This window comes from Nelumbo lutea, chromosome 2, assembly GCF_056320005.1.
Source record: "Nelumbo lutea isolate HS-2025 chromosome 2, American lotus-T2T, whole genome shotgun sequence".
Classification (NCBI taxonomy): domain Eukaryota; kingdom Viridiplantae; phylum Streptophyta; class Magnoliopsida; order Proteales; family Nelumbonaceae; genus Nelumbo; species Nelumbo lutea.
This window is the reverse complement of record NC_142685.1, coordinates 9,431,962-9,452,905: the sequence shown is the minus strand read 5'-3', so window position 1 is coordinate 9,452,905 and position 20,944 is coordinate 9,431,962. Positions and strand designations below refer to the sequence as shown.

The following is a 20,944-nucleotide window of genomic DNA, read 5'->3' as shown; positions in this document are numbered from 1 at the left end:
TGGTTTCTGGGTGACAATATCTTGGTTGGAACTTGGAAGCATCTTCTTTTCATTTTGATTTGCCAATCGTCAGTTGTACTTTAATCTATTTTGTAATGTTTCAAGTATCCTCAGACTCAAGTCTCTTGGGGAGAATCGCTGGTTTTTCCTCTTTTGGTTTAGTAAGTAAAATCGGACTAATGAATTTGTTTAAGAAAATGAAAGGGTTAAAAGTAACAAGAATGTTTAAGTCCATTTTAAAATGTCAGGGCATCTTTAAGTCAATTTTTGAAATCTGAGGGTATGTTTTAAGTCTTTTACCTAATATATTACTATACCCGTCAAAAGTGAGAGAATTGACAACATTTGGTTAAGACTTAAGAGATGAACTACGAGCAATCGTACATCTTTAACTGCAATTGATACAATAGACAAACATGGCCTGAAAAAACCCAATAAAACCATGGGATCAACAGACCTGATAGACATGTAGATGCTAGAAGCTACATTATACATCTAATTACAGAAGCATTTTAGACATTTTATTTCAGAATTATTCGTGAAGGAAGGCGGATACTAAGTGCTTGCTCCTCCATGAAGACATTCTCACAATGTACAAGCTTAAGAACAGACCGAGCAGAGAACCTATATCTTTGCTGGGCCTCGGCAAAGCACCTTCCCAGGACCTGGTCCACCCAATCCTCTGCTGCTCTTGTCTTGTCTGATAACCAAGCAGCTGCAAGTATCTGCTCCATGACTTCTGCATCGATCTCCAGCAGACTATTGGATCCAATCACTTTTCTGAAACTCTCACTGATCTCTTTCAATATATTGTCTGCAAGAGCATCAAAATCAAATGGCTTGAACATGACTGTTTCATCAACTTGGTCAAGAAAATCTTCCAACCAGGCTTCTGAGTTTTCTGACATAGAGTCACTGTCACAGCTTCCATAATCTGGGTCATTTCCTTCCATCTCTTCTACAGGAAGATTCAAATCCAAACATGCACCTGGCACTTTGTGGATTCGTTTGGCCATGCCTAAAGTCCCACACTGCTCTGTAGAGTCACCAGTTTTGCTCAGTTTGCGCTTATTCACAATTGATGGGCCAGAACAACTTTTTCTTGATGTAACCAACACATTTGAATTATTTTTTGTTGCAGTACCCCCGGGAGCATATCCAATCAGTAACTGCATTTGCATGCTTTGAGCTCCTAGAATTCTTTCCTCTGAGAACTTAACAGAATCCTTCCCAGAAAAGAAGCTCTTATTATCCTTTATAATTCTTGATGCTATCACAAAGATTGAATTATTGATGCCAATTTCTCTTCCATGTGAATCTGAAAACTTACCAGTCCTAATAGCCTGTGACAAGCTATTCTGGACCAAAAAATCAGCCTTATCTACATTTTCAAGGAAGACAACTGACAAGGGTTTCTTGCTTAGCTCCCCTGCAATATAATCAGTCGCTGTCTTCCCCCTGAACTTTGCATCATAGCCATTCATCTCCTGGTGATCATATACAATTCCTGAATGGACGGTCCCATCTTGTGAACTTAAATCTATGGAAATCAGGTTCTCCTTGCTCCCAAATATCATTTCTGCAAGGGCTAACGCTATTCTCTTCTTTGCAACTCTGTCTAGTCCAAGGAAACTGAACCATATATCTCCTTTCAAGCCGGTGCCACGGCGCCTTCCACCTTCTGTTCTACAGCGGGTTATAGTTTGACTGATAGCACATATAGCTTCATCTTGCCTACCAACCCTTTCAGTGAGACTTCTCCACAAATTCTTGAAATCTCTTGGATCAAACTGCACCCTCGAATCAGGAGCAGTGCAAAATGAAGATCGAGCAGGAGAGATTAAAACATTCCCATTGACCGCATCAAGCTCAGCAGGAAGGCAACTAGAGCCATTCTGCAGACACTCATTAGCTCTGGATGTTGGTTTCTTTCTCTCCTGATTAGATGCATAAAGTGTTCCTAATCCTAAATCTGTTGTCACAGAAGTTACAGAGGAAGGCGATTCATTATCATCAGGCAAGTCCCAATTCAATGAGGGGCATGGAGCAGACCTGAGGCCCTCTGTGCGGATGCATACGTCTTTTGAATGTGCAACCTGTAGTTTGGATAGAAGACTCTCACTCTTAGCTTCAGAAACTGACATATTTGGTATGTTCAGTTGTGGTTGAGGAACTCTTTGAAAGTTCATGGAAATGGAAGGAAAAACATTTTCACCTCCATTTTCACTCTGAGATGCAATTGTACTGTTACTGTTGTGATTCCCAGTTCTTTCTTTACCATCCAGGACAAACGGAAAGCTCACAATGCTTGTAAGAGACTGGGATCCAACTTGATATGAATCAGCTTTGGGCATTACATGACTCTGGTGAAGACGCTGGCAAATATCATTCCATTTCCTTTGCAGACCCATCATTTTAGCATTCAATACTGTTCCATCATCTTTGGCCTGCACTGAAAATATGGAACATGGTTTTTACATAAATTCATAAACTCATCTGTGCAGATTGTGTATGTAGAATGGAAATTTGTAGTAAAACATTGCCAAAATGGTACGAGTAAAATAAATTCCTTAAATCTGCAACAGCAAGAAAAATAATTCTGATTGTGTAAATGGGAAAAACCTAAGGCAACAATTTAGTGAAGCATTTTTTGGAGAGACTAGATAGGTCCTGCATGTGCAAGCTATGTGCATGCAAAGTTTAAAGGAGAAATGATTACAAACTATTGAAGATTCAAGAGGTATTAAAGGGGAATCTATTTGGCAAAAGAGCAGTTGTTTGCTGATGACGTGGTACTAACTGATGGAGCTAACAAAGGGTTAAATGCAAAATTAGGTTTATGGACAAATACCTCATAAACAAGAGGTTTTAAAATAAGTAGGACTAAAACAGAATATATGCAATGTGGATTTAATAATAATGTGAGTGCAAGTCAAGGTACACTTAGGATTGGAGACCAAGAGATAACTCAATGTGGAGGGATGCATTTGGAATATTGTGTGATAGGTGAATTCCACTTGGGCTAAAAAAGAAAATTTTGTGTAACAGTTGTAAGGCCACAATGTTGCATGGAGTAGACTGTTGGGCAGTCAAAAGACATGTCTGAAAAGTTGCTATGGCAGAAATGTGAATGTTGACATGGATGAGTGTTAAAACCAGAAAGGACAGGGTTAGGAAGGAACCTAGGATTAGTTCCATTAGGTGATAAAAATAAAGTAGACTAAGGGGCTGTTTGATAACAGCTGAAGTGGTTGAACTGAAAAACTTATTGCTTTGTCTTTTGGTGAATGAGATATTAAGGAGGTCAGGGGCTCCTTAATCGCTGAAGCTGAAGTTCAGTAGGTTACTATACCTGTGAAATATTTTACTTTTAATTATTTTATCTACTGAAAGACAAAGCAACAAGTCATTCAATTCAGCAAATTCACCTGTTAGGGCAAGATTTTATGGAAAAGAAATCTCAGGGAAGAACTAGTCATCATGACATCCTGGTATAGCATTAAGTCATTGGTGGACCATCATAGTCCAGAGTCTCCAAACTGGAACCTAGGTTTTCACCTATAATAGTATAATTATTGACAAAAGTCACACAGAGAGCTAATGCAAACTCCAATGGAGATACGAACCTTTACAACATCCAATCCCTTGCTTGTGCTGAGTTCAGGTGCCTGCAACCAGGAAGGCAAATTTGATTGGTATTGATCTGCAACTGAAATAGTGTTTCCCCCCTTCAGAAGAGAAGATACTTCTTGTTCATACTTCTCATTGCATAAGTGACAACAGGACATGGATTCACTTGTGCTGCTTAATGGGCCCTTCAAATCAGATGATGATGGAAAAAATCCACCAAATGGAACAAATGACTCCATCAAACTGTAAGATAGCATAATCATGGAATGTGAGATCTAATTGACAGTGATAGTCAGAAGGCAAAGTAAAGATGGACATGGGTGCCAAGAAACTCTATCATAGAGAGTGTAAACATTAAAAAATGAAATTATATTCAATGGTACGATGCAAATAATTAACATAGGAAACAAGTAATAGTTAACAAAATTGCTGGCTGGAAGACTTACACCAACCTAGTGTATCTTCAATTTATAACCTGATAGAGATGATTGGCTGCACAGCAAATAACAGAGGCTCCCTGAATAGTACTCTCAATGGTCAAGAGAAAAACTAGCAAGGAAAAATCAACCAATGTGGATCTTATCATCATACAATGATTCTGTGCTTGATTCACATAGTTTTTTGATCAGTTGTTGACTGACACAAATTAACCAACCATTCGTAGATCCATAAGCTTGGGGTGATAATGATATGCCTATAAGATTTCTTCCCTTTAGTGGACAATAATTCCTCTTTACATGAAACCTTAACACCTTAATCCACTTTTGTTTGGTGATTGCTTGGTGTAATGGTAAAATCTCAGGCTGACTGTGCCTTTGAGTATAAGAGAAGCCACTTTGTGCAAGAAAATGCCAACGATTAGGTGTGTATCCAGTCCACTCCTCCTAATACCCCAGATAGCAGGGACCAACATTGGATAATGGCCTTTACTCACCACAGTTGCCTTTTTATTTCTATGTTTCTGACACTACCTTAATCCGAATATTCTTGAATTCTCAAACAATATATTTAATACCTAAAAAATTCCCCAATCCTAAACCCTATTTTCTATGGTCTGCACTTTTCTCCTTTCAGACCTATTTACACCTAGAAAAATCTATTCTCAAGCAAAACGCTTCCAAGCCAACCAAATCTACCCTATTATTTTAGGAACTCTTTATAAAAGTTTACAAAATTGTTGCTTGGTGGTTTGACTAATGAAAGCATGAAATAGTATGCCATTTGAGATTTACAAAAGCATGAGACTATATTTTCTTCCAGACTTATTACTGCAACAATATATTGATCTTTCAGATGTGGATGGTCAAATTAAAAAAAAAAAGGATAAAAAATATTACTTCTCTTCTCCATTGCTAAACAATGGGCCCAAAACAAAGTTAGTTCTATCACATTTCTAATGATTTATCTCTGTAGCAATCACTACTAAATGTGTACTCATCTAGGAGATGAGTAAAACTGCCTTCGTTTTTTTTAAAGCAGAACCATCTTGAGATAAGGACAACTTCCAAGGCTGGCTTGTGGTTACTGAGGTGACAACACCTTGAGCACCTTCATTTCAATTTAAAATTTCAACCCTTGTAATAGTTTTGTCCAGTTCAAAGACTAGATAAGAATGACAAATCTTTCTTCAGTTAATGGAGTCTTACACCAAGGCAATACATTAGTTTTGAAAACTAAATTATGTTTCAACATCATCTTTGTTTTACAAATAAAAACTGCAACTTTGACCATTTGATAAGGTCTCCTTTGTGGCAATTCTATACCAGCATAGCACTGATTGAAAGAAGACCTAAACTCTCACTGTCATTCTACCATGTTATGCCTTGTTTCTTTATTATATACCAATCAACCATATCCTATCATAACTACTTGAAGCAACTGTGCATATAACAAAATAAAGGCATATATGATGTTATTTAAATATTAAGATATAAAGACAAGGAAAGAAAACTTAGAAATAACAATGTAGTTGACTAGATCAACTAGGAAGACTAATAGTTGGTCAACCTAGACAATCTAGTGAATGCTTAGTCACCTAGGTGACCACATCATAAGTACTGACCAACTAGTTAGTGATGGACTTAATATGGTCTTCTCAACATGATAAAGTTGCTTCCTATATATTTTTTTTTTATGTGTATCCTACATAACCCCAACAGAGATTTGGGCTTGAAATCATAGAAGTTGGAACATGATCATTCCATTTTCTCAATATATCTTTTTTTTTTGTCAGATAGAACACATAGAAGTATAGTTTATAACATTTCTTTAAAAAACTGTATCTCCAAGTCCTGTACATGATTTTTCTCCAACCTTAATGTGACATGAGGGTTTCAAATTTCTCCTGATGTTTCCTTAACTCTCATCTGTCTCACCAAAATCAATTAACAACCATCATGAGACATTGAAAACACACCTGAGTGCCTGACCACATTTTTACAGGAAAATTGATGTGTTGATTATAGCTGTTGAATTGGAAACTTAATTGGCCTAGAAGCCCCCCTTAGGTGGAACCAAATGGAAGGTAGAACCATATCTGCACAGCCAAGCACACCTATAAGATCAATATCCTCTTCCTTCCCTGCCAAATTACTTCCTAGACTTTCCATAGAAAGGTCTTGCCTTTTCAGCACGATGTGTAACCAAGGAGAAAAATTCACTGCAAACAATTTACCTAGATTTCCCATAGAAAGATCTTGCCTTTTCAGCAAGACGTGTAACCAAGGACAAAGATCCACTGCAGGCACGTTATAAAGCTTCATCTAGATAATGGAGTGAAGGGTTATTACTTATTAGCACACTGATGCAATCACAGCTTAACTAACAGGAATAAACAGGTGCAATCAAACAATAGCAGACTCTCGGTTTCAGAACTAATGTATACCTGCAAGATACTAAATTCTAAGATGTCACCTTTTCCGTATTACATTAAAATAAGTCGTATTTATGTAGATCTCATGTTTCACAAGTGATAGCTTAATAAGATAAATGAAAATGACTGATCCATACAATATTAGTAACTAAAAGTCTGATATACATGGGTTATACATAGATAAGTTTGAAACAGCTATACAAAAGAGAGGCAGAATGCAAGGTAGGCTACCCACCTGTGGGGTCGGGGGAAGAATCCTCCGACGGAGGGTCTAAGAGAAGTGATGGGTAGAAGCTGCAGATCCCAGTCTTTCTCTATAGAAGGGAACTTTGTTAGGAACTTCAGGTATGTCTCGTAACTCGCTGCTGCCCCCATCAACCACAATTTCTCGCGGTGAAGTTCCAATAAGCTCGTCAATTGTGAAACCACACGACTCACAGCATCCACCGAGTCATCAACAACGAATGACTTCAAGTCTCCGAAGTTAACGACCACACCGCACCCAGAAGAACTATCGGCTGTTCGACCCACCTCCTCAAACCTCAATTCGAGCGACCCCTCATTCCCATTCTCCGTAATAAACCTTGAGACCTCCTTCTCGATACAGATTATGCTCAGACCAGATATTTCTACGGGCAAAACTCCTTTCCTTTTTTCTACACATTCTGTAAAACTGTGCAGGGCATCGTTTGCGCAGACCCCGACAAGCAACGGATTCCTACTCTTCTTCCTCGCAAGAACCTCCCCAATTCTCTTACTGTTCTCATTTCCATCCGCATAGCCAGGAAACCCCGAGAACCCCGAGAAAGGAAAACTGAAACTCCGTCGACCGGGCTCAGAATCACCCCCAGTTAAATTACTCAAGAAAAGAGGAGGGCACCGGGATCGAGAATATCGAACGAGAGGCGGAGGTGGGCGAACAATCGCAAGCTTAATATCACAGCTACGGAAACCGGCTTCCCCGAAGACCCTACTGACAACCGGGTCATCAAGAATCGATAATATCAACTGCTGAAGCTCAACCTTGATGCAGGAGAGCGGTGACTGCTGCTGCTGCTGCTGCTGCTGCTGCTGCTGATGCAAATGAAAACTCTCAGGGTGCCTCCTCTGGTTCGCTTGAGAGCGTCTAATGGCGGCCATAAGAGAGTTGGATACGGGAGGCTCGTCTAAAGCTTGGGAGGAAGGAAGACGATCGAGTGCAACGCCGAAGCATAGCTCGAGAGCTCTGAACTGAAGGCGAGGCGAGTAAACTGAACTGCGAACACGTGCGCAGGCCTCGCGCAGCACCGAAGATGGCAGGGCAAGGAAGGCGGAAACGGCATGTAGGGACGTGGTCTGTGCGTGACCGCGGCGGCGTGCAACCCCGACCGCCTCGTCGAGCGCGCGTGCAGCCTCGGCAGTTAAGCATTGCCTAGCAGCGCTAACCGGCGTCGGCATCGCCGGCGACCATAAATATAAAACTCTCAACCTCCAAGCGAATAAAAAATTCGAATTGAGTAGACTCCATCACCTTTAAATTATTTAAGTAGCGGAGAAGCATTGTTGTTGTTGTTGTTGATGATGATGACGATGATGATGTTGCTCCGAGTGTGGGGTCCGTCTCTCAGGCCGTTGAACAAACACATGGTGAGAAACTGAGAACAGATTCTCCCGAAACCCAAAATCCCTCAATTCTCCTTTGTGGAGAGAGAGAGAGAGATCATTCTTATTCAGGGATGATGGGATGAGATGCCGATGCCGTGTCCACTTAATTTTAGTGGGGGCAAAGGCAAGGCGAAGGGCAGCTTTACCCCGTCACTTATTCGAACAATCTTTTGGAGAGAAGGACAGGTGGAGAGAGAGAGAACGGAAAGATAAAGAAAGGAGAGGGAAGACGTCGTTTCAATCGCTCAAAGGAAAAAGATTGCATGTGATAAGGTGGAAGGAAGAATAACCCTCCCACCCACCACCACACACATATCCCTCATCATCACCATTTTGGAATAATATTATGAAATGAAAGCACCAGATCATCCCTCCTCTACGTGGCCCCGCCACCGAAACCCCACTTTTGTAGAAGTAAAAAAGGTGTTCGATTGATGCGTTTTTGTTGCCATCCCTTTTCGTCGAATTTGGCAAAATTCTTTTTCTTTTTCATGAAATGCCCACCATGTCCCCCACACATGTTGCGGAGATAAGAGCTTAGGGGCATATTGGTCATTAAATTAAATCGGATAGTTACTTAGTTAGGTTTAGGTATGTAATGTGCATCATCCGTCGCCGTACCGCTTACGGGTGTAGCCCAATTAAAAGAGAGCTTTCCCCTAAATACATGACCATGATGAAGAGCTGTGGAGTGTGTGTGGCCTGTGTGTATGTGTGTATCCCCCCTCCATGAAGAGGCCACTTTCTCACGTCGCTTTCATCTCGTCTCTTATGGCGCTCAAGGGCCAAGGACATATCCCCCCCCCCCCAAAAGCTCTTTACTCGTGACAGCTTATTTGGATTTATGCGTACAGAACCTCAGTATTCGATTTATATTCAATTCTCTCCACCCTTTCTGGTCTCTCTCCGTCTGCCTCTACCTGCCCTCAAATTCATGATTAATAATGAAAGCAAAAGTCTTTCAGTCCACTCGCCCAGATGTTCATGTACCCGTCCAGGATCCAGGATCCCATCTGGTCACTCCTCTTTTTCACCCATTCTTTAACATGATCAAGGTGTTGTTTGACCAGATTGGCCCACTTATTTGACGGTATGCAAAGTGATCATAAAGGGTATTTTGGTAAAAGATGGTAGCCAGCAAAATTACTCCCCTCCCCTGGAAAAGGGATGGGAAGAAGAGGAAGGTTAACCCGTATCCGTGGACCGTAGTCCTGAGCAGCAGTGCAGCACCCACGACCAACCGACCGCGTCCTTTTCTTGCCGTATGGCTTATTGTCAGTTGTATATGGGCCATGGCGAGCTCATGACATGCCTTCTTCGCCTTTGGGTGGGCCGGGCTGACCTTGAATGAGTCGGTGTTGTCAGACCTGAACTGGAATGGACCGGATGCTGGATCCTGAACCGGATTTGATGTTAAATATATTATATATTTAAAAGGAGAATGATTTAATTTTACCAGTTACGACCTGAGAGATTGAACCAGACCAATCACCATGACGGTCTTACTAGTGATAACCGGTCCGAGTCCGACAGCACAGAAATAAATTATGGAGAGGCATCAAATACAGTTCAGGACAGATCCAACACCCAAGGCAGCCGCCCCCAGTAAAGGTGGTACAGGGAATGGGGGCCCATAGGCATGGGCCTTTCGTACTTGTCAGGTGATGCTAACGGATTGGGACCCATCGCTTAAGCCTAAACCATCGTGGTCATGCGATTTTTAACCACTTGATTTTATGTATTATTTTATTTTCTTTTCTTTTCGATGAGCTTCAAATGATTTTGTCAAGCAGTATCATCTATTGGGCAGAATGGATTCATTGTTGGGTCTCAATCATCTAAAATCATGGATGTATGAATTATTCTTGGGCAACGCAGGCTGTTCAACAAGACTGCGGCCCAGTAGGCCTAGATGATGGCTTTGCTTAATGGGTAGGTTAGGCAGACGTGTAATTTTTTGTTGGACAAAAGATAGCCAGCTCCACAATCGTCAAGATGTTCAGATCATTTGGTAGCCCACTAACTTTTAATATCTTCAATTTTGGGGCTCACACGGTTTACTAATTACTACTCTGCTTTCAACTTAGTGCCCATTTGGAAGGGTAAAAAGCAGCAGCTTTTGGCTTGGCTTTCTTAGATGGGACATCTTATAAGCCATATTTGGTGAAAAATCTAGAGAGCACAAATCTGGTGAAAAATCTGGAAATCATAAATCGGCAGTCATTTGAAGGTTATCCATTTCAACTTTTTGATGAAAAGTTTATTTGGATCGCTCCAAACCTCAGAACAGTTGAATCAGCTGAGTTCAATCTCTGGTTGAGCCCTTATAAAGGAGAAAACTTTGGATGTTTGGAAAAGAACAGATTGGACCGTTTGGGAACTTTTGGTACATGACACGTGACCTTATTTATTTGCTTGTTTATCTTTTTCAACTAGTCAGTGTGTATGTGATAATTTTTTATGATAAATAATATGATTCAAAATTTTTTATATTTTTATATTTAAAAATTAATTTTATTTAATATAATGAATACGCGATGTTAAAGATGTGACTAAATGTTTTATGCACCTTTTTTATTTTATAGTTTACTCGTTTTGTTTTTAATTTTTAGTATCTTTTAATTATAACATATAGGATTGATACATTTGATTCATAATGTTGAATTGTTGACTCTCCACCAAATACGAAAAACAACCTCATGTTTTTAGTTGATTTTAAATTTGTATTTCGTTCTTATCATTAATAAAAGTAATTATCTTTATTATACTTACTTTTTTTTAATACGATTTCTTTATATTTACTAATCTAAATATAAAACTTATTGGAAAATAATTGAATGAGGAGAAATGTAATAGTTCAAATTACATTTTGTGCATTCACAATTAGAGAAAGACCAAATTAAAAATAAGGGCATTCTAATCAAGACTAGGATTAAATGATGTTAATGGACATTACTACTTAAACATAAGACTTAATGAGAGGTCCAAGTTATAATTAAAATAGGACCAAATTCAAAAATTAGATTATTTTAATTAAACAAGAATTCCACACTACCATTCACACTTATAATAATGGTATAGATAAATTATAATAATATGGATTGCAATCACTATTTTACCCCCACAGCAGCTGTTAAGTGGGTTGTCTACTATCCTATCACAAAACCCCACTTCCCATGTTGGAGCATCTTAAGAGATACTGACGGGAGTGGGTTAAACCCCTCTTCTTTTCTCCTTTCTCTTCAGTCTATACCTTCTAATCCACCGGCGCTGACCTTCAAGCTCCACCCCTAGTGGCTCTCTCTCACTCTCTCTTTATATTGAAATTTTGAGAATTTTTGTTTTTCTTAAAGAGGGAAAAGAGACCATTTTAAAAAACTTGGAAGAGCTATCACCCATATCTATGTGAAAGATGAAACTATCGATGAGGCATTGGCATTTTATTGGTACACTAATGGGTCTTCTCACCTTGATTTGCTCGATTCTCTTCTCTTAAACTAGTAGATTTTGTTCCTTCTCCCATTCTTTGCTGAGTTCTCATTTGTGCATCACATGTATATCTCAGCGTGCATTTGAAACATCTCCCACATTTATTATTGAAAAATATTTTCAATACACGATTGGGATATATTATGAGACACACGTGAGGTGCCAATGTGATCTCTTCTTTGCCTCATTACTCATTTTTTCATAGAGGTTAAGTAGCCTTTTAGTCTCTTTTATGTGAGGAGGATTGAGAAACTTGGAAAAAGCTGGGTATTATACGGATCTTTTTGATCCTCCTAATCCATGTGGATAACAGGTGGTGAATGTTAGGGTGAACTGATGAGTAAAAAAAAAGATTACTTGAATGCATTCTCTCTGACTAATCTGTGGAACACTGTGGGGTCTCAGTCTTATGATGGGTCCCAGTAGCATGGTGAGTATGCGGTGTCAGATCATGTTGGGGACGGGATTTGTTGAGAGCAGAATCCAACTCAGTCCCCATTAACAGGATTCAAGCATGAGAAGGGTCCTTTCCCTGTAAAACTTACGTGGGTTATTGTGATTGGGTACAAGCCCGCTTAACAGCTTCCGTCGTTTAACTAATCCGGCCCCATGCCAACGTGTCATGCACATGAAGCTCAAAAACAGCGAAGGCTGTGTTTTCTCCCAACGGGCCCAAGCCAAGAAAGTAGATACAAAACAACCACTTGTGACGTACATGGAAGATAAATGAATAGCCACGTGGCCATGTTTTGGAGGGTTGTGAAGGTTGCTTTGTAATTTGTACACTAGGGTCTGCAGTGCGGAAAACTGGTCCCCATAACCATAGTAACTGTCAAAGCTTAGCAAGGACGTCTGGGAAATTAAGCGTGTCCTAGAAATCAAACGAAAAAACTATTAAAATATAGTATCTGCAAAGATTTGGGTTTGGAATCTTGCTTTCTATCAACCATTTTTTATGTTTAAAATGGAATCCATCCTCCTACCAAAAATTACTCATCTGCTCTTTTAAGTGATCCAAATTATACACCTGTCAACTTGGACCCCGTCCCTGACCGTTGCTGAACAGTAAAAGAAGAACCATTTCAGATTATTGGGGTGCCCCATCAATCTAAAAAAGTGAGAGAAGATAGATATTGGATAGAGATGGATCTACTGTGAATTGTGATTACGCTTTCTCTATATAAATATTTTATAAACTAGAGAAGATCGATTAAACTTGAAACACAAGCATATGTTGCATATACAAGAGAAGAGAATAGCTTTGAGAACTGGCATCTTCAGAATGGGAAAAGTAGGAACAACTGAGGAAGTAGACCATTGGGGACCAATCAACTCCACTCTGAACGTTGGAGTCTGTATTCTCTAATGGCAAGAGGAAAAACAGATAAGAGAAAGAAAGAGAGAAGCAGGTGGTGAAGTTCCCTATGTGGATGGTATGTGTGTGTATGCCACTTGTGAATTTGAGTGGCAGTGAACATATTCAACCATCCACTCGCTTTTGGAGTTGAAAAAGTAAAAGAAAGAAAAAGCTTCACTTCATTCCATGGCCAAACAAACTTTTAGTATAAAGCTGCCTCTGATTGATATCTCTCTTTTCTGTCTCCATCATGTTTTTTTTCGCCTTTGGTGCTTCGCCCAAAGATGACATGCCCTCGTTTTCAATTCTTTTTTATTTATTTATTATTATTTCTGGGTGATAATAGTCAAAACCACATTTATTCCCATTCTCTTTCGATTCAATTGTTTTTTTGAATTTTTCCCTTTTTTCCTTTTCGTCTTCTCTTTCTAATAATTCAGCTATCTTGTAGTCTACTCTACTCTATTCTACTCTACTCTACTCTACGATCTACTCTACTCCATTCCATTAGACACTGATTATCAGGAGTCAAGAAAACGGGTAAATCACAATTGTCGCTGGATTGTCCGTCATTCCTTTCGTATAAGCATCTTCTCAAAGCCATCATGTCAAGCAGACAAACAGTACAGTGGGGCTCAGATTTATGGGGTGGACTGAACTATAAAAACCTCTATTATTATTCCTTGATCCGATCCGGAACCCAGAACCCAGTTAATTCTATATTTTTAAACAATCCGATCCCAAAACGGATCTGGGTAACAATTCAGCAATATAAAAAAAAAAAAAGAAAATAATTTGCAAAACAGATCTGAGTAACAATTTGGAAAACGGATTTGCAAATTACCAATTTAACCGGATTCAAGGTTCACAGTATCGATAACATATGCTCCATAACACCTGTTTACAGATGTTTTAGAGAAACCCTTTTTTTTAATAAAAATATATATTTTTTGATTAAACATAAAAACCAATTAAAAAAATAAAAGAAAATGTAAAAAAAGATTTACTGTTGTATCGATACTTTGAAACTTGACTCGATTCAACCCATTCATTTATTTAGCATAATATAATTAAGGGTGGATTGCAGTCCACTTATCCCTATAATTGATTAAAATCGAGACCAAATCAAATATAAGAATACACTTAATAGATGGCTTAGACGCAAGACCCAAGTTTTCTCTCCCCCTTTTTCCTTTTCTTTCTTTCTCTTCGTACTTCCCCTCCAAAATTTTGACAACACTCTATCTTTGCAATCATCGACATACCTCCCACGGCCATTTTCTCGAACTTTTAAAAATAAATGACAAGTTATAATTTCACCGACTGACAATTTGGCCCATGATTCATAGATATATCAGTTTGACCAACCAGTTCGGATGCGGGTTGAAAGTAATCGGATGGGTCGTTTCCACTTTTTGCAGACCTGACCAATGACACCTCTTAGCCTTGCCCATGTGGGAAGTGTATGTGATGCAATTTGTCGTGTAAAATAAAAGAATACAATAATGGTAATAGTAGTAGTAATAATAATTAATAATACATAGGTATAGATGTGGTTTTGCAGATTTGATTGGCGAGCAAATCAGTATTGGTGTTGCTATCCACCAAATGCTCCACCTTGGACGGCTGGTTAGCGTAGGCAACAGGAGAGCGAGGGGATGAATACGAGCTGAGCTATGAGTGGGGTGGGAGCAGCGAGCGAGCACTTAGCACTACACCAGTTTTTCTTTTATCCTTATTTGCCACTTCTTTCTGGATTCTTGCTTCCCAGCTAAAAAACCTATTGGTACGTTGTCTGGTTGCCCCTACTTTAGGCTTTAGGGTCCTACAGTCCTGCATTTCAAACAAAAGGATTCAGACCCTTATTAGCTGGCCATCAAATTGTCTATGGACACATGGGGTTACAAGTTACAACACCCAGCTATTTGTTTGGCCGTTCTTTCTTCCTAGTTGCTACCACATCAATACCTGTTTCTTTTGGGGTAGGGTACAACTTTTATCTTTATCTTTAGAAGGGAATGCTGCGAGACAGTGAGAGAGAGGTAAAGACAATCAGAGTCCTCGTGGACTAAAAGGAGCACACAACCATGTAAGTATAAACAAGGGAGGGATTGTCCTTTATAGGCTAAAAGTTGTGAATAGGAACCTTTCACTCACAGGTCCATATAATTTGGAAGTTTTCATCTCATCTCAGTTTACAGAAACTATGTCCTGAGCCATATGTAGTAGACCAATCAACCATCTCTCAGGTTAGGACGTGGCTTATTGCAAATTGCAGTGGACTGGCACTACCCATTGGACCAGGTAAATTAATTATTAATGATGTGGATCTCATCTCTTTTATCCTAAACCATGGAATTTTATTTATTAGTACTGAACAAAAAGGCAAAAGCTTTTGGTAATGAATATTTCTACACCTTCTCTTTGAAGTATATTCATAAAAATATGAAAAATTGAAAACTGATCAACCAAAATCAGTAATTCAACTAAAAAAAACTTGGTTAATTAAATTCAGATCGATTTCAGTTCAAAAACAAAAAAATCAGTTCGGTTTCAAATATGTACCCATGGTTAGATTAAACTGAACTGTGAGCATCATTACCTTCACTAGTTCTCCCTCATGTCCTTTTCTTTTCAGATTAGAAGAGTAGATGCCCCCTATTCAACCTCTGACCTAAAGAAACACTCCTTCTAGAAGACTAATTAAGGCTGTATTCCGTTTACAACAGAAATGGAAAAGTTGGGCACCAAAGGATTTCCCTGTTTCTTTTTTAACGTTGATGATTTAATAGATAATTAGGAATGGTTAGCAATTTCACCTCAGAGTCAAACCGGAGAGATGGCTGGATCACAGATTGAATGGTTCATCTACTAGAAATAAAAATATTTTAAATCGATTTTTACATCGCAATAAACATATTAAAATATGTAAATGGAGCAAGTTTGATCAAGTCTAATAACATTTGTGTTGCATTGTCCACCGAATTGCAGAATTTATGCGTATTGCGTCAGGTGCAGGTGCAGTTGCTCACAATCCAAAAACAGCATAAAAGGAATATACTTAAATACTCATACCACACGTGGATTTGGAATCTGCAAAGTAGCAGCTGCCCACATGGTGCTAATTTTCAACATTAATTTGGAATATACTTCAGTACTCGGACCCCACCCACCTTGTTGTAATGTGGGATGTGGCATGATTTGTGTGTAGGATGGAAAGCAACAGCCGGCAGGCAAGAATCTTAAAGAATCACTATTTCCATCCATAGTTATCATGTTTTGCAAATAAATATCCCCTGCGTCACTGAAAATTCTCTTCCAAAAATATCTCTACTCAATTGGGTGCTTGGTGGGGATTTTTCTTTCTTTTTTTTTAGTCACCGAAACTTTGGTTAATTTAGTCAACGGAACCCTTAATTCTAAAAAGCAAAATGTTTTCATGTATAAAAATTCATATACAATCTTCTTTTTATTGCGACATTTTCAGAAAAAAAAAAGGACTACCATTATGCTTAATGGAAAACTTCTTTAACTTTTATTTTTAGATAACCGATTTTTTTTTTTTTTTTGTGGTGGGGGGTTTAACTCTCAAAATAATGCAGTTCATTTTCCTTTTTTTGTCCCTACTAGTAAAGCGAGGATAAGGTTAGGGAAGGAGAGAGACAAATAGACAACTAGAAACAAGAAAATGAATCAAACTCAAGATTTTGATTAATGGGCTGCTTTAAGAGTACTCAATGACTTATCGAGTGCATAAAATGGTATAGACGTATATAGTAATTATTAATTAACCCCTACATGCCATCACACCTGTAGCCCGGCAAGCTGGACCGGCTAGGCTCGTTCCTTATCGGGCTGTAAGTATGAGGCCTGATTATTTTTTTTTGGGCCGGGTTTGTAATAAGTTTGGCCAAGCCTGAACCCAGCCAGATAATATTATATATAATAAATATATGTATTAGTAATATTTACTTTTACTTCCCATTTAGATTGGGATATGGATTTGGGATCGGGTTTTGGGCTTTATATAAGGGTTGGGTTTGAGTTCAAGAATAGACCAATTATCGGGTCAGGCTCAGGTTCAGCCTGGACATTTTCTGTTGATGAATGCTAAAACCCAACCTGAGCTAGGTTGGGAGAGCTCTTTGACTTAAACAGGCTTTAAAAAAAAACCACTTTTTCAAATGGGCATTTTTAAAAATACTTATTGTTTGATCACCAACTTTTTTGTTCGAATAACTTTTTACAAGGGAAAATCTATGATGCGAAAAATATATGGTATCAAAAGAGTTTTGACCAATCAAAATCCACCCATGAATTTTGATAAATAATACCTGATTGGCTACCATGTTTATGATTCTAGTTGATTGGTCAAAAATATTTCAGATATTATATCTTTTCTATATCATAGTCGAACCCCTTCTTACATACATAAAAAAGCTAAATAGAGATTTTTTTATATGCTTTTTTAAACAAATTTTCTTAATGTAAAAAGTCAATTTTGAGATTTCTGTTTTTTTTGCCAAACAATTTTTTATCTGGCTTTTGGTTTATCTAATGTGAAAAGCACAAAAGCCCAATTGGAAAGTACTCCCAAACGTGATCGTATGGATTAGCCACTAAAAAGACGACTAATAATAAGCCATTTAGTTTAGCCACTTCAGCTGACAAAATAATGGTACAAAAAATATAGAAACATCTTTATTAATTAATTTCTATAATAATCTTTTCCCAAAATCTCAAAATAAATAAGCCAGAGTGATTATAGATCGGAATTTGTTATAGTATTTTCTATTGATACGTATGCTAACCCAAAAATGAATTTATGATGTAATAAGAAAAAAAAAGAAAACACATAATTAAGTATGAACACAAGCTATTTCGGCTTGGCGACCTAAACTTTGTCTGCTTTTACCTTGGTATGGGCTTCCTCTACAAGCTCATGGCCTTGGTAAGCTAATTAGGGAGCCTTTAGCTTTGCTTTCTCTTTGTCTTTTTGAAGGATCAACCAGGCTTAAAAAAACTTAGAATTCATGTCATCCTGTTCCAATTCATTCCTAAGGTTCGTAACAGAAGTGGAATTTTCACATACCCACCTTTACATTTTAGCATTATTTTTATTTTTGTTTCTTCATTTTTTTTATTGAAAAGAAGAACAAGATCATGGAAGGAAAAAAAAAAACCTATCTAGGACCATTATCTCCACCATTGTCGCTATAAGTCATCAAAGCTGTTGCTGCCAAATATGGAGCCGAGGGTAACAACATACTTTCGGGTGTCCGAGGCCGATGAGTCCAATCTATTGAGACAAAGAAGACGTCAAAGGCCTCGGGAGTTACCCCAGGGGAGAAGATTCTGACGGTCAAGTTAGCCAAGGGCTGTGAGGGGTCGCACCAAACAAGTGAGGAAACTTAGAGTTTAAGTCTGTGCATTTACTTCAATGTGTGAGTTCCTTTTATAGCTGGAATTGCCTTAGAAGAGGAATAATTGGGAGTAGTTGATGATGGACGGCCAGGATGCATCTGGCCGATGCCACATGTCAAGATCTGCAAGTCGGCTAAATATTCCTACTTCAAAAACCATATTTCTCCGAGACCAAATTTGTTTTTCAATCTTCATAGAGAATTCCTCACACTGACCTCACAACACTTGCAATTGGACATTGGGAATATGTTATCATTCACATGTTTCAATTGTATGGCTGAAAATGGGATTTGGTGTTCATAAAATTGCTTACACCGTTCTCACAGTCCTTTTCAGTCATACCTTTGGAACATCTCTCCATGAATAAAAAAAAATAAAATATGTAGATATCCTCAATGCATGACTGAAAAAGGCTGTGAGAATGGTGCAAACACAATTTTGTGAGGACTGAATCCGTCCTCTCTACTGTGAGGAGTGCTCTTTATGAAGCAGATCCGGATTCTCCTCTCCAGCTGTTTCTTAAATAGTGTTTGGATTAATCAAGAAAACATTGCCTGGTCGTGCTTCACTGTTTGGCTTTTCCTTAAAATTTTAAAAACATGTTTGGTAGACGCTTATGTTGACAAGAGACAAAGACATTTAAAGTAGAATTTTTCAATAAACATTTTTTTCTTACAAGTATAATGGGATAATTCAGAAAATTAAGCTACTTTTTATTTTTCAAAGTGCCACCTCATAGGGGTATCATATTAATTATTACGAATTTAGGGGCGCTCTACAATGTGAATTGCTTTTCTTGTTGTGACTTCCGAAAACAAATTAAAATCATATTGTTTGAAACATATTATTTCTTAAAATAAAAATAGTTGCAAATTTAAGACTTAAAATAAAAAATTTCAAGTTTGAACATGTTTTTTATTTAAATCATATAATATATATCTCATGAATCAAACAATATCTGCACTCCCACATTTGCTTTTGTTTTAAAAGCCAATATTTTGATGGTTTCAAAATTTTCCAAACAAATAAAACCAATTTATTATTATTATTTTTTTTTTCTCTCAAAACGAAAACACAGTTCAAGATTGTGATTTTTTATTTTTTGCTGGTGTAACAGTTTTAAAAACAAATGAAAACAATAACATTCACAGTGTAGAACACCTCCTTGATGATTTTGTAGAAATGGGCTTAGCCAAAGCGCCAGAAAACAAAAGTTGCCCATTCTGTGCAAAAAAGCTGATGTGGTATTAACTGATGCAAAAATGCTAGATAATAGTGTAAGTACCAGATATCTACTTAGTCACAAACCTGTACCCCTTCACCTATTATTGGATTCAAACCCTATAATGTTTATTGGTTATCAGTTTATTACCAAAACTTAAAGTTGGGTGCAGGAGAATAACACTATTAGCCATAGCCAATCCTTGTAAAGTTGTCAAGTATCACATATTTTTGAGCAAACTAAGCTAATCTTGAGTGAAGGTGAAGGTCTACAACAGTACTCCAGTGACAGCCTATCAACCCTATAAAATTGTTACTTAATTATCCCATGGTTTAAGTATAATAACATTATATTGATGTATTTTTAAGATTTAATCTTTCACCATATTCCCATATGTATATGAAATTGTCTTTTCCGATCTATTTATGATGTCCTTGATGGTGGTTAAAATATCTTTGTCTATCAGTGAATGACAATAAGTTATTAGGGAGGTTGTGAGCATTTGATTTCAATAGCTTAAGTCGAAGTTGTAAATGGTATGGCTCATCAGGTAGCCCATGGAGCCCCTTACAAGGTTTCATTGAAGTGTATGCACATCCTCCTTCGCCGAAATCGGATTGGCTGGACATTTTAATTGTAGAACCGATGATTATGTCCCACAGCAGTGATAAAATACATGGGGCTCACACTGAGATGTTGAATGAGCGTAGGTCGCATCAGTGGAGTTAGGAATTTTCTTTTGGGGGGGGTCAAGTTAAACGAAAAAGTGAGATAGTGAGTAGAAGTGTTACTGAGAAGCTTTGAATCTATTACAGATTTTTCTAAAGAAAAATAAACATTTTTTTTTAATTTTGGGAGTTGCCGGAGTGTTAGAAAGTGATACTTTGCATATTAGTTCAAGTTTTGGGGAGGGGGACCCACTTTATTACACTTTTTCCCCTGTGCCACATGTATTTTATGACTGGTGTAGAGTGTTATTATTGGTTTTACAGCCTACTAAACAGTTATTGTGGACCACATTGTAATTTGGGTCTATAGTAATGACACATCTCTTTTGCATAAAAAAAAAAAAAAAGAGAAAAAAAGGCTGAAGTTGTATGGATAAATATTGGCCAAAAAAACCAAGGAAAAAATTTCTTTTACTAGGGTTGTATTTGGTTTGATATAAATTGGGCATAAGTTTTTAGGGAATTTCCATAAGGGTGTTGTTTGCCAATATGAATATGGTTGTGTTTTTTCAAAACAAAAACCACTGATTCATTAGATACATTAGTCCATTATCTAAGATGGTGTTTCCTAGATGATA

The 20,944-nt window shown here is 37.9% G+C and overlaps 1 protein-coding gene across 1 annotated transcript; it reads right to left on the bottom strand.

Moving 5' to 3' along the window:
* Positions 1 to 349: 349 nt before the first annotated feature.
* On the bottom strand, positions 350 to 8,380 carry LOC148868455 (protein SMAX1-LIKE 6-like). The gene is made up of 3 exons (XM_088971194.1): positions 6,738 to 8,380; positions 3,627 to 3,873; positions 350 to 2,447 (listed from the first exon to the last, which is right to left on the bottom strand). The coding sequence occupies exons 1-3, from the start codon at positions 7,937 to 7,939 to the stop codon at positions 522 to 524; spliced, it is 3,375 nt and encodes a 1,124-aa protein (XP_088827320.1). The 5' UTR covers positions 7,940 to 8,380; the 3' UTR covers positions 350 to 521.
* Positions 8,381 to 20,944: the final 12,564 nt, after the last annotated feature.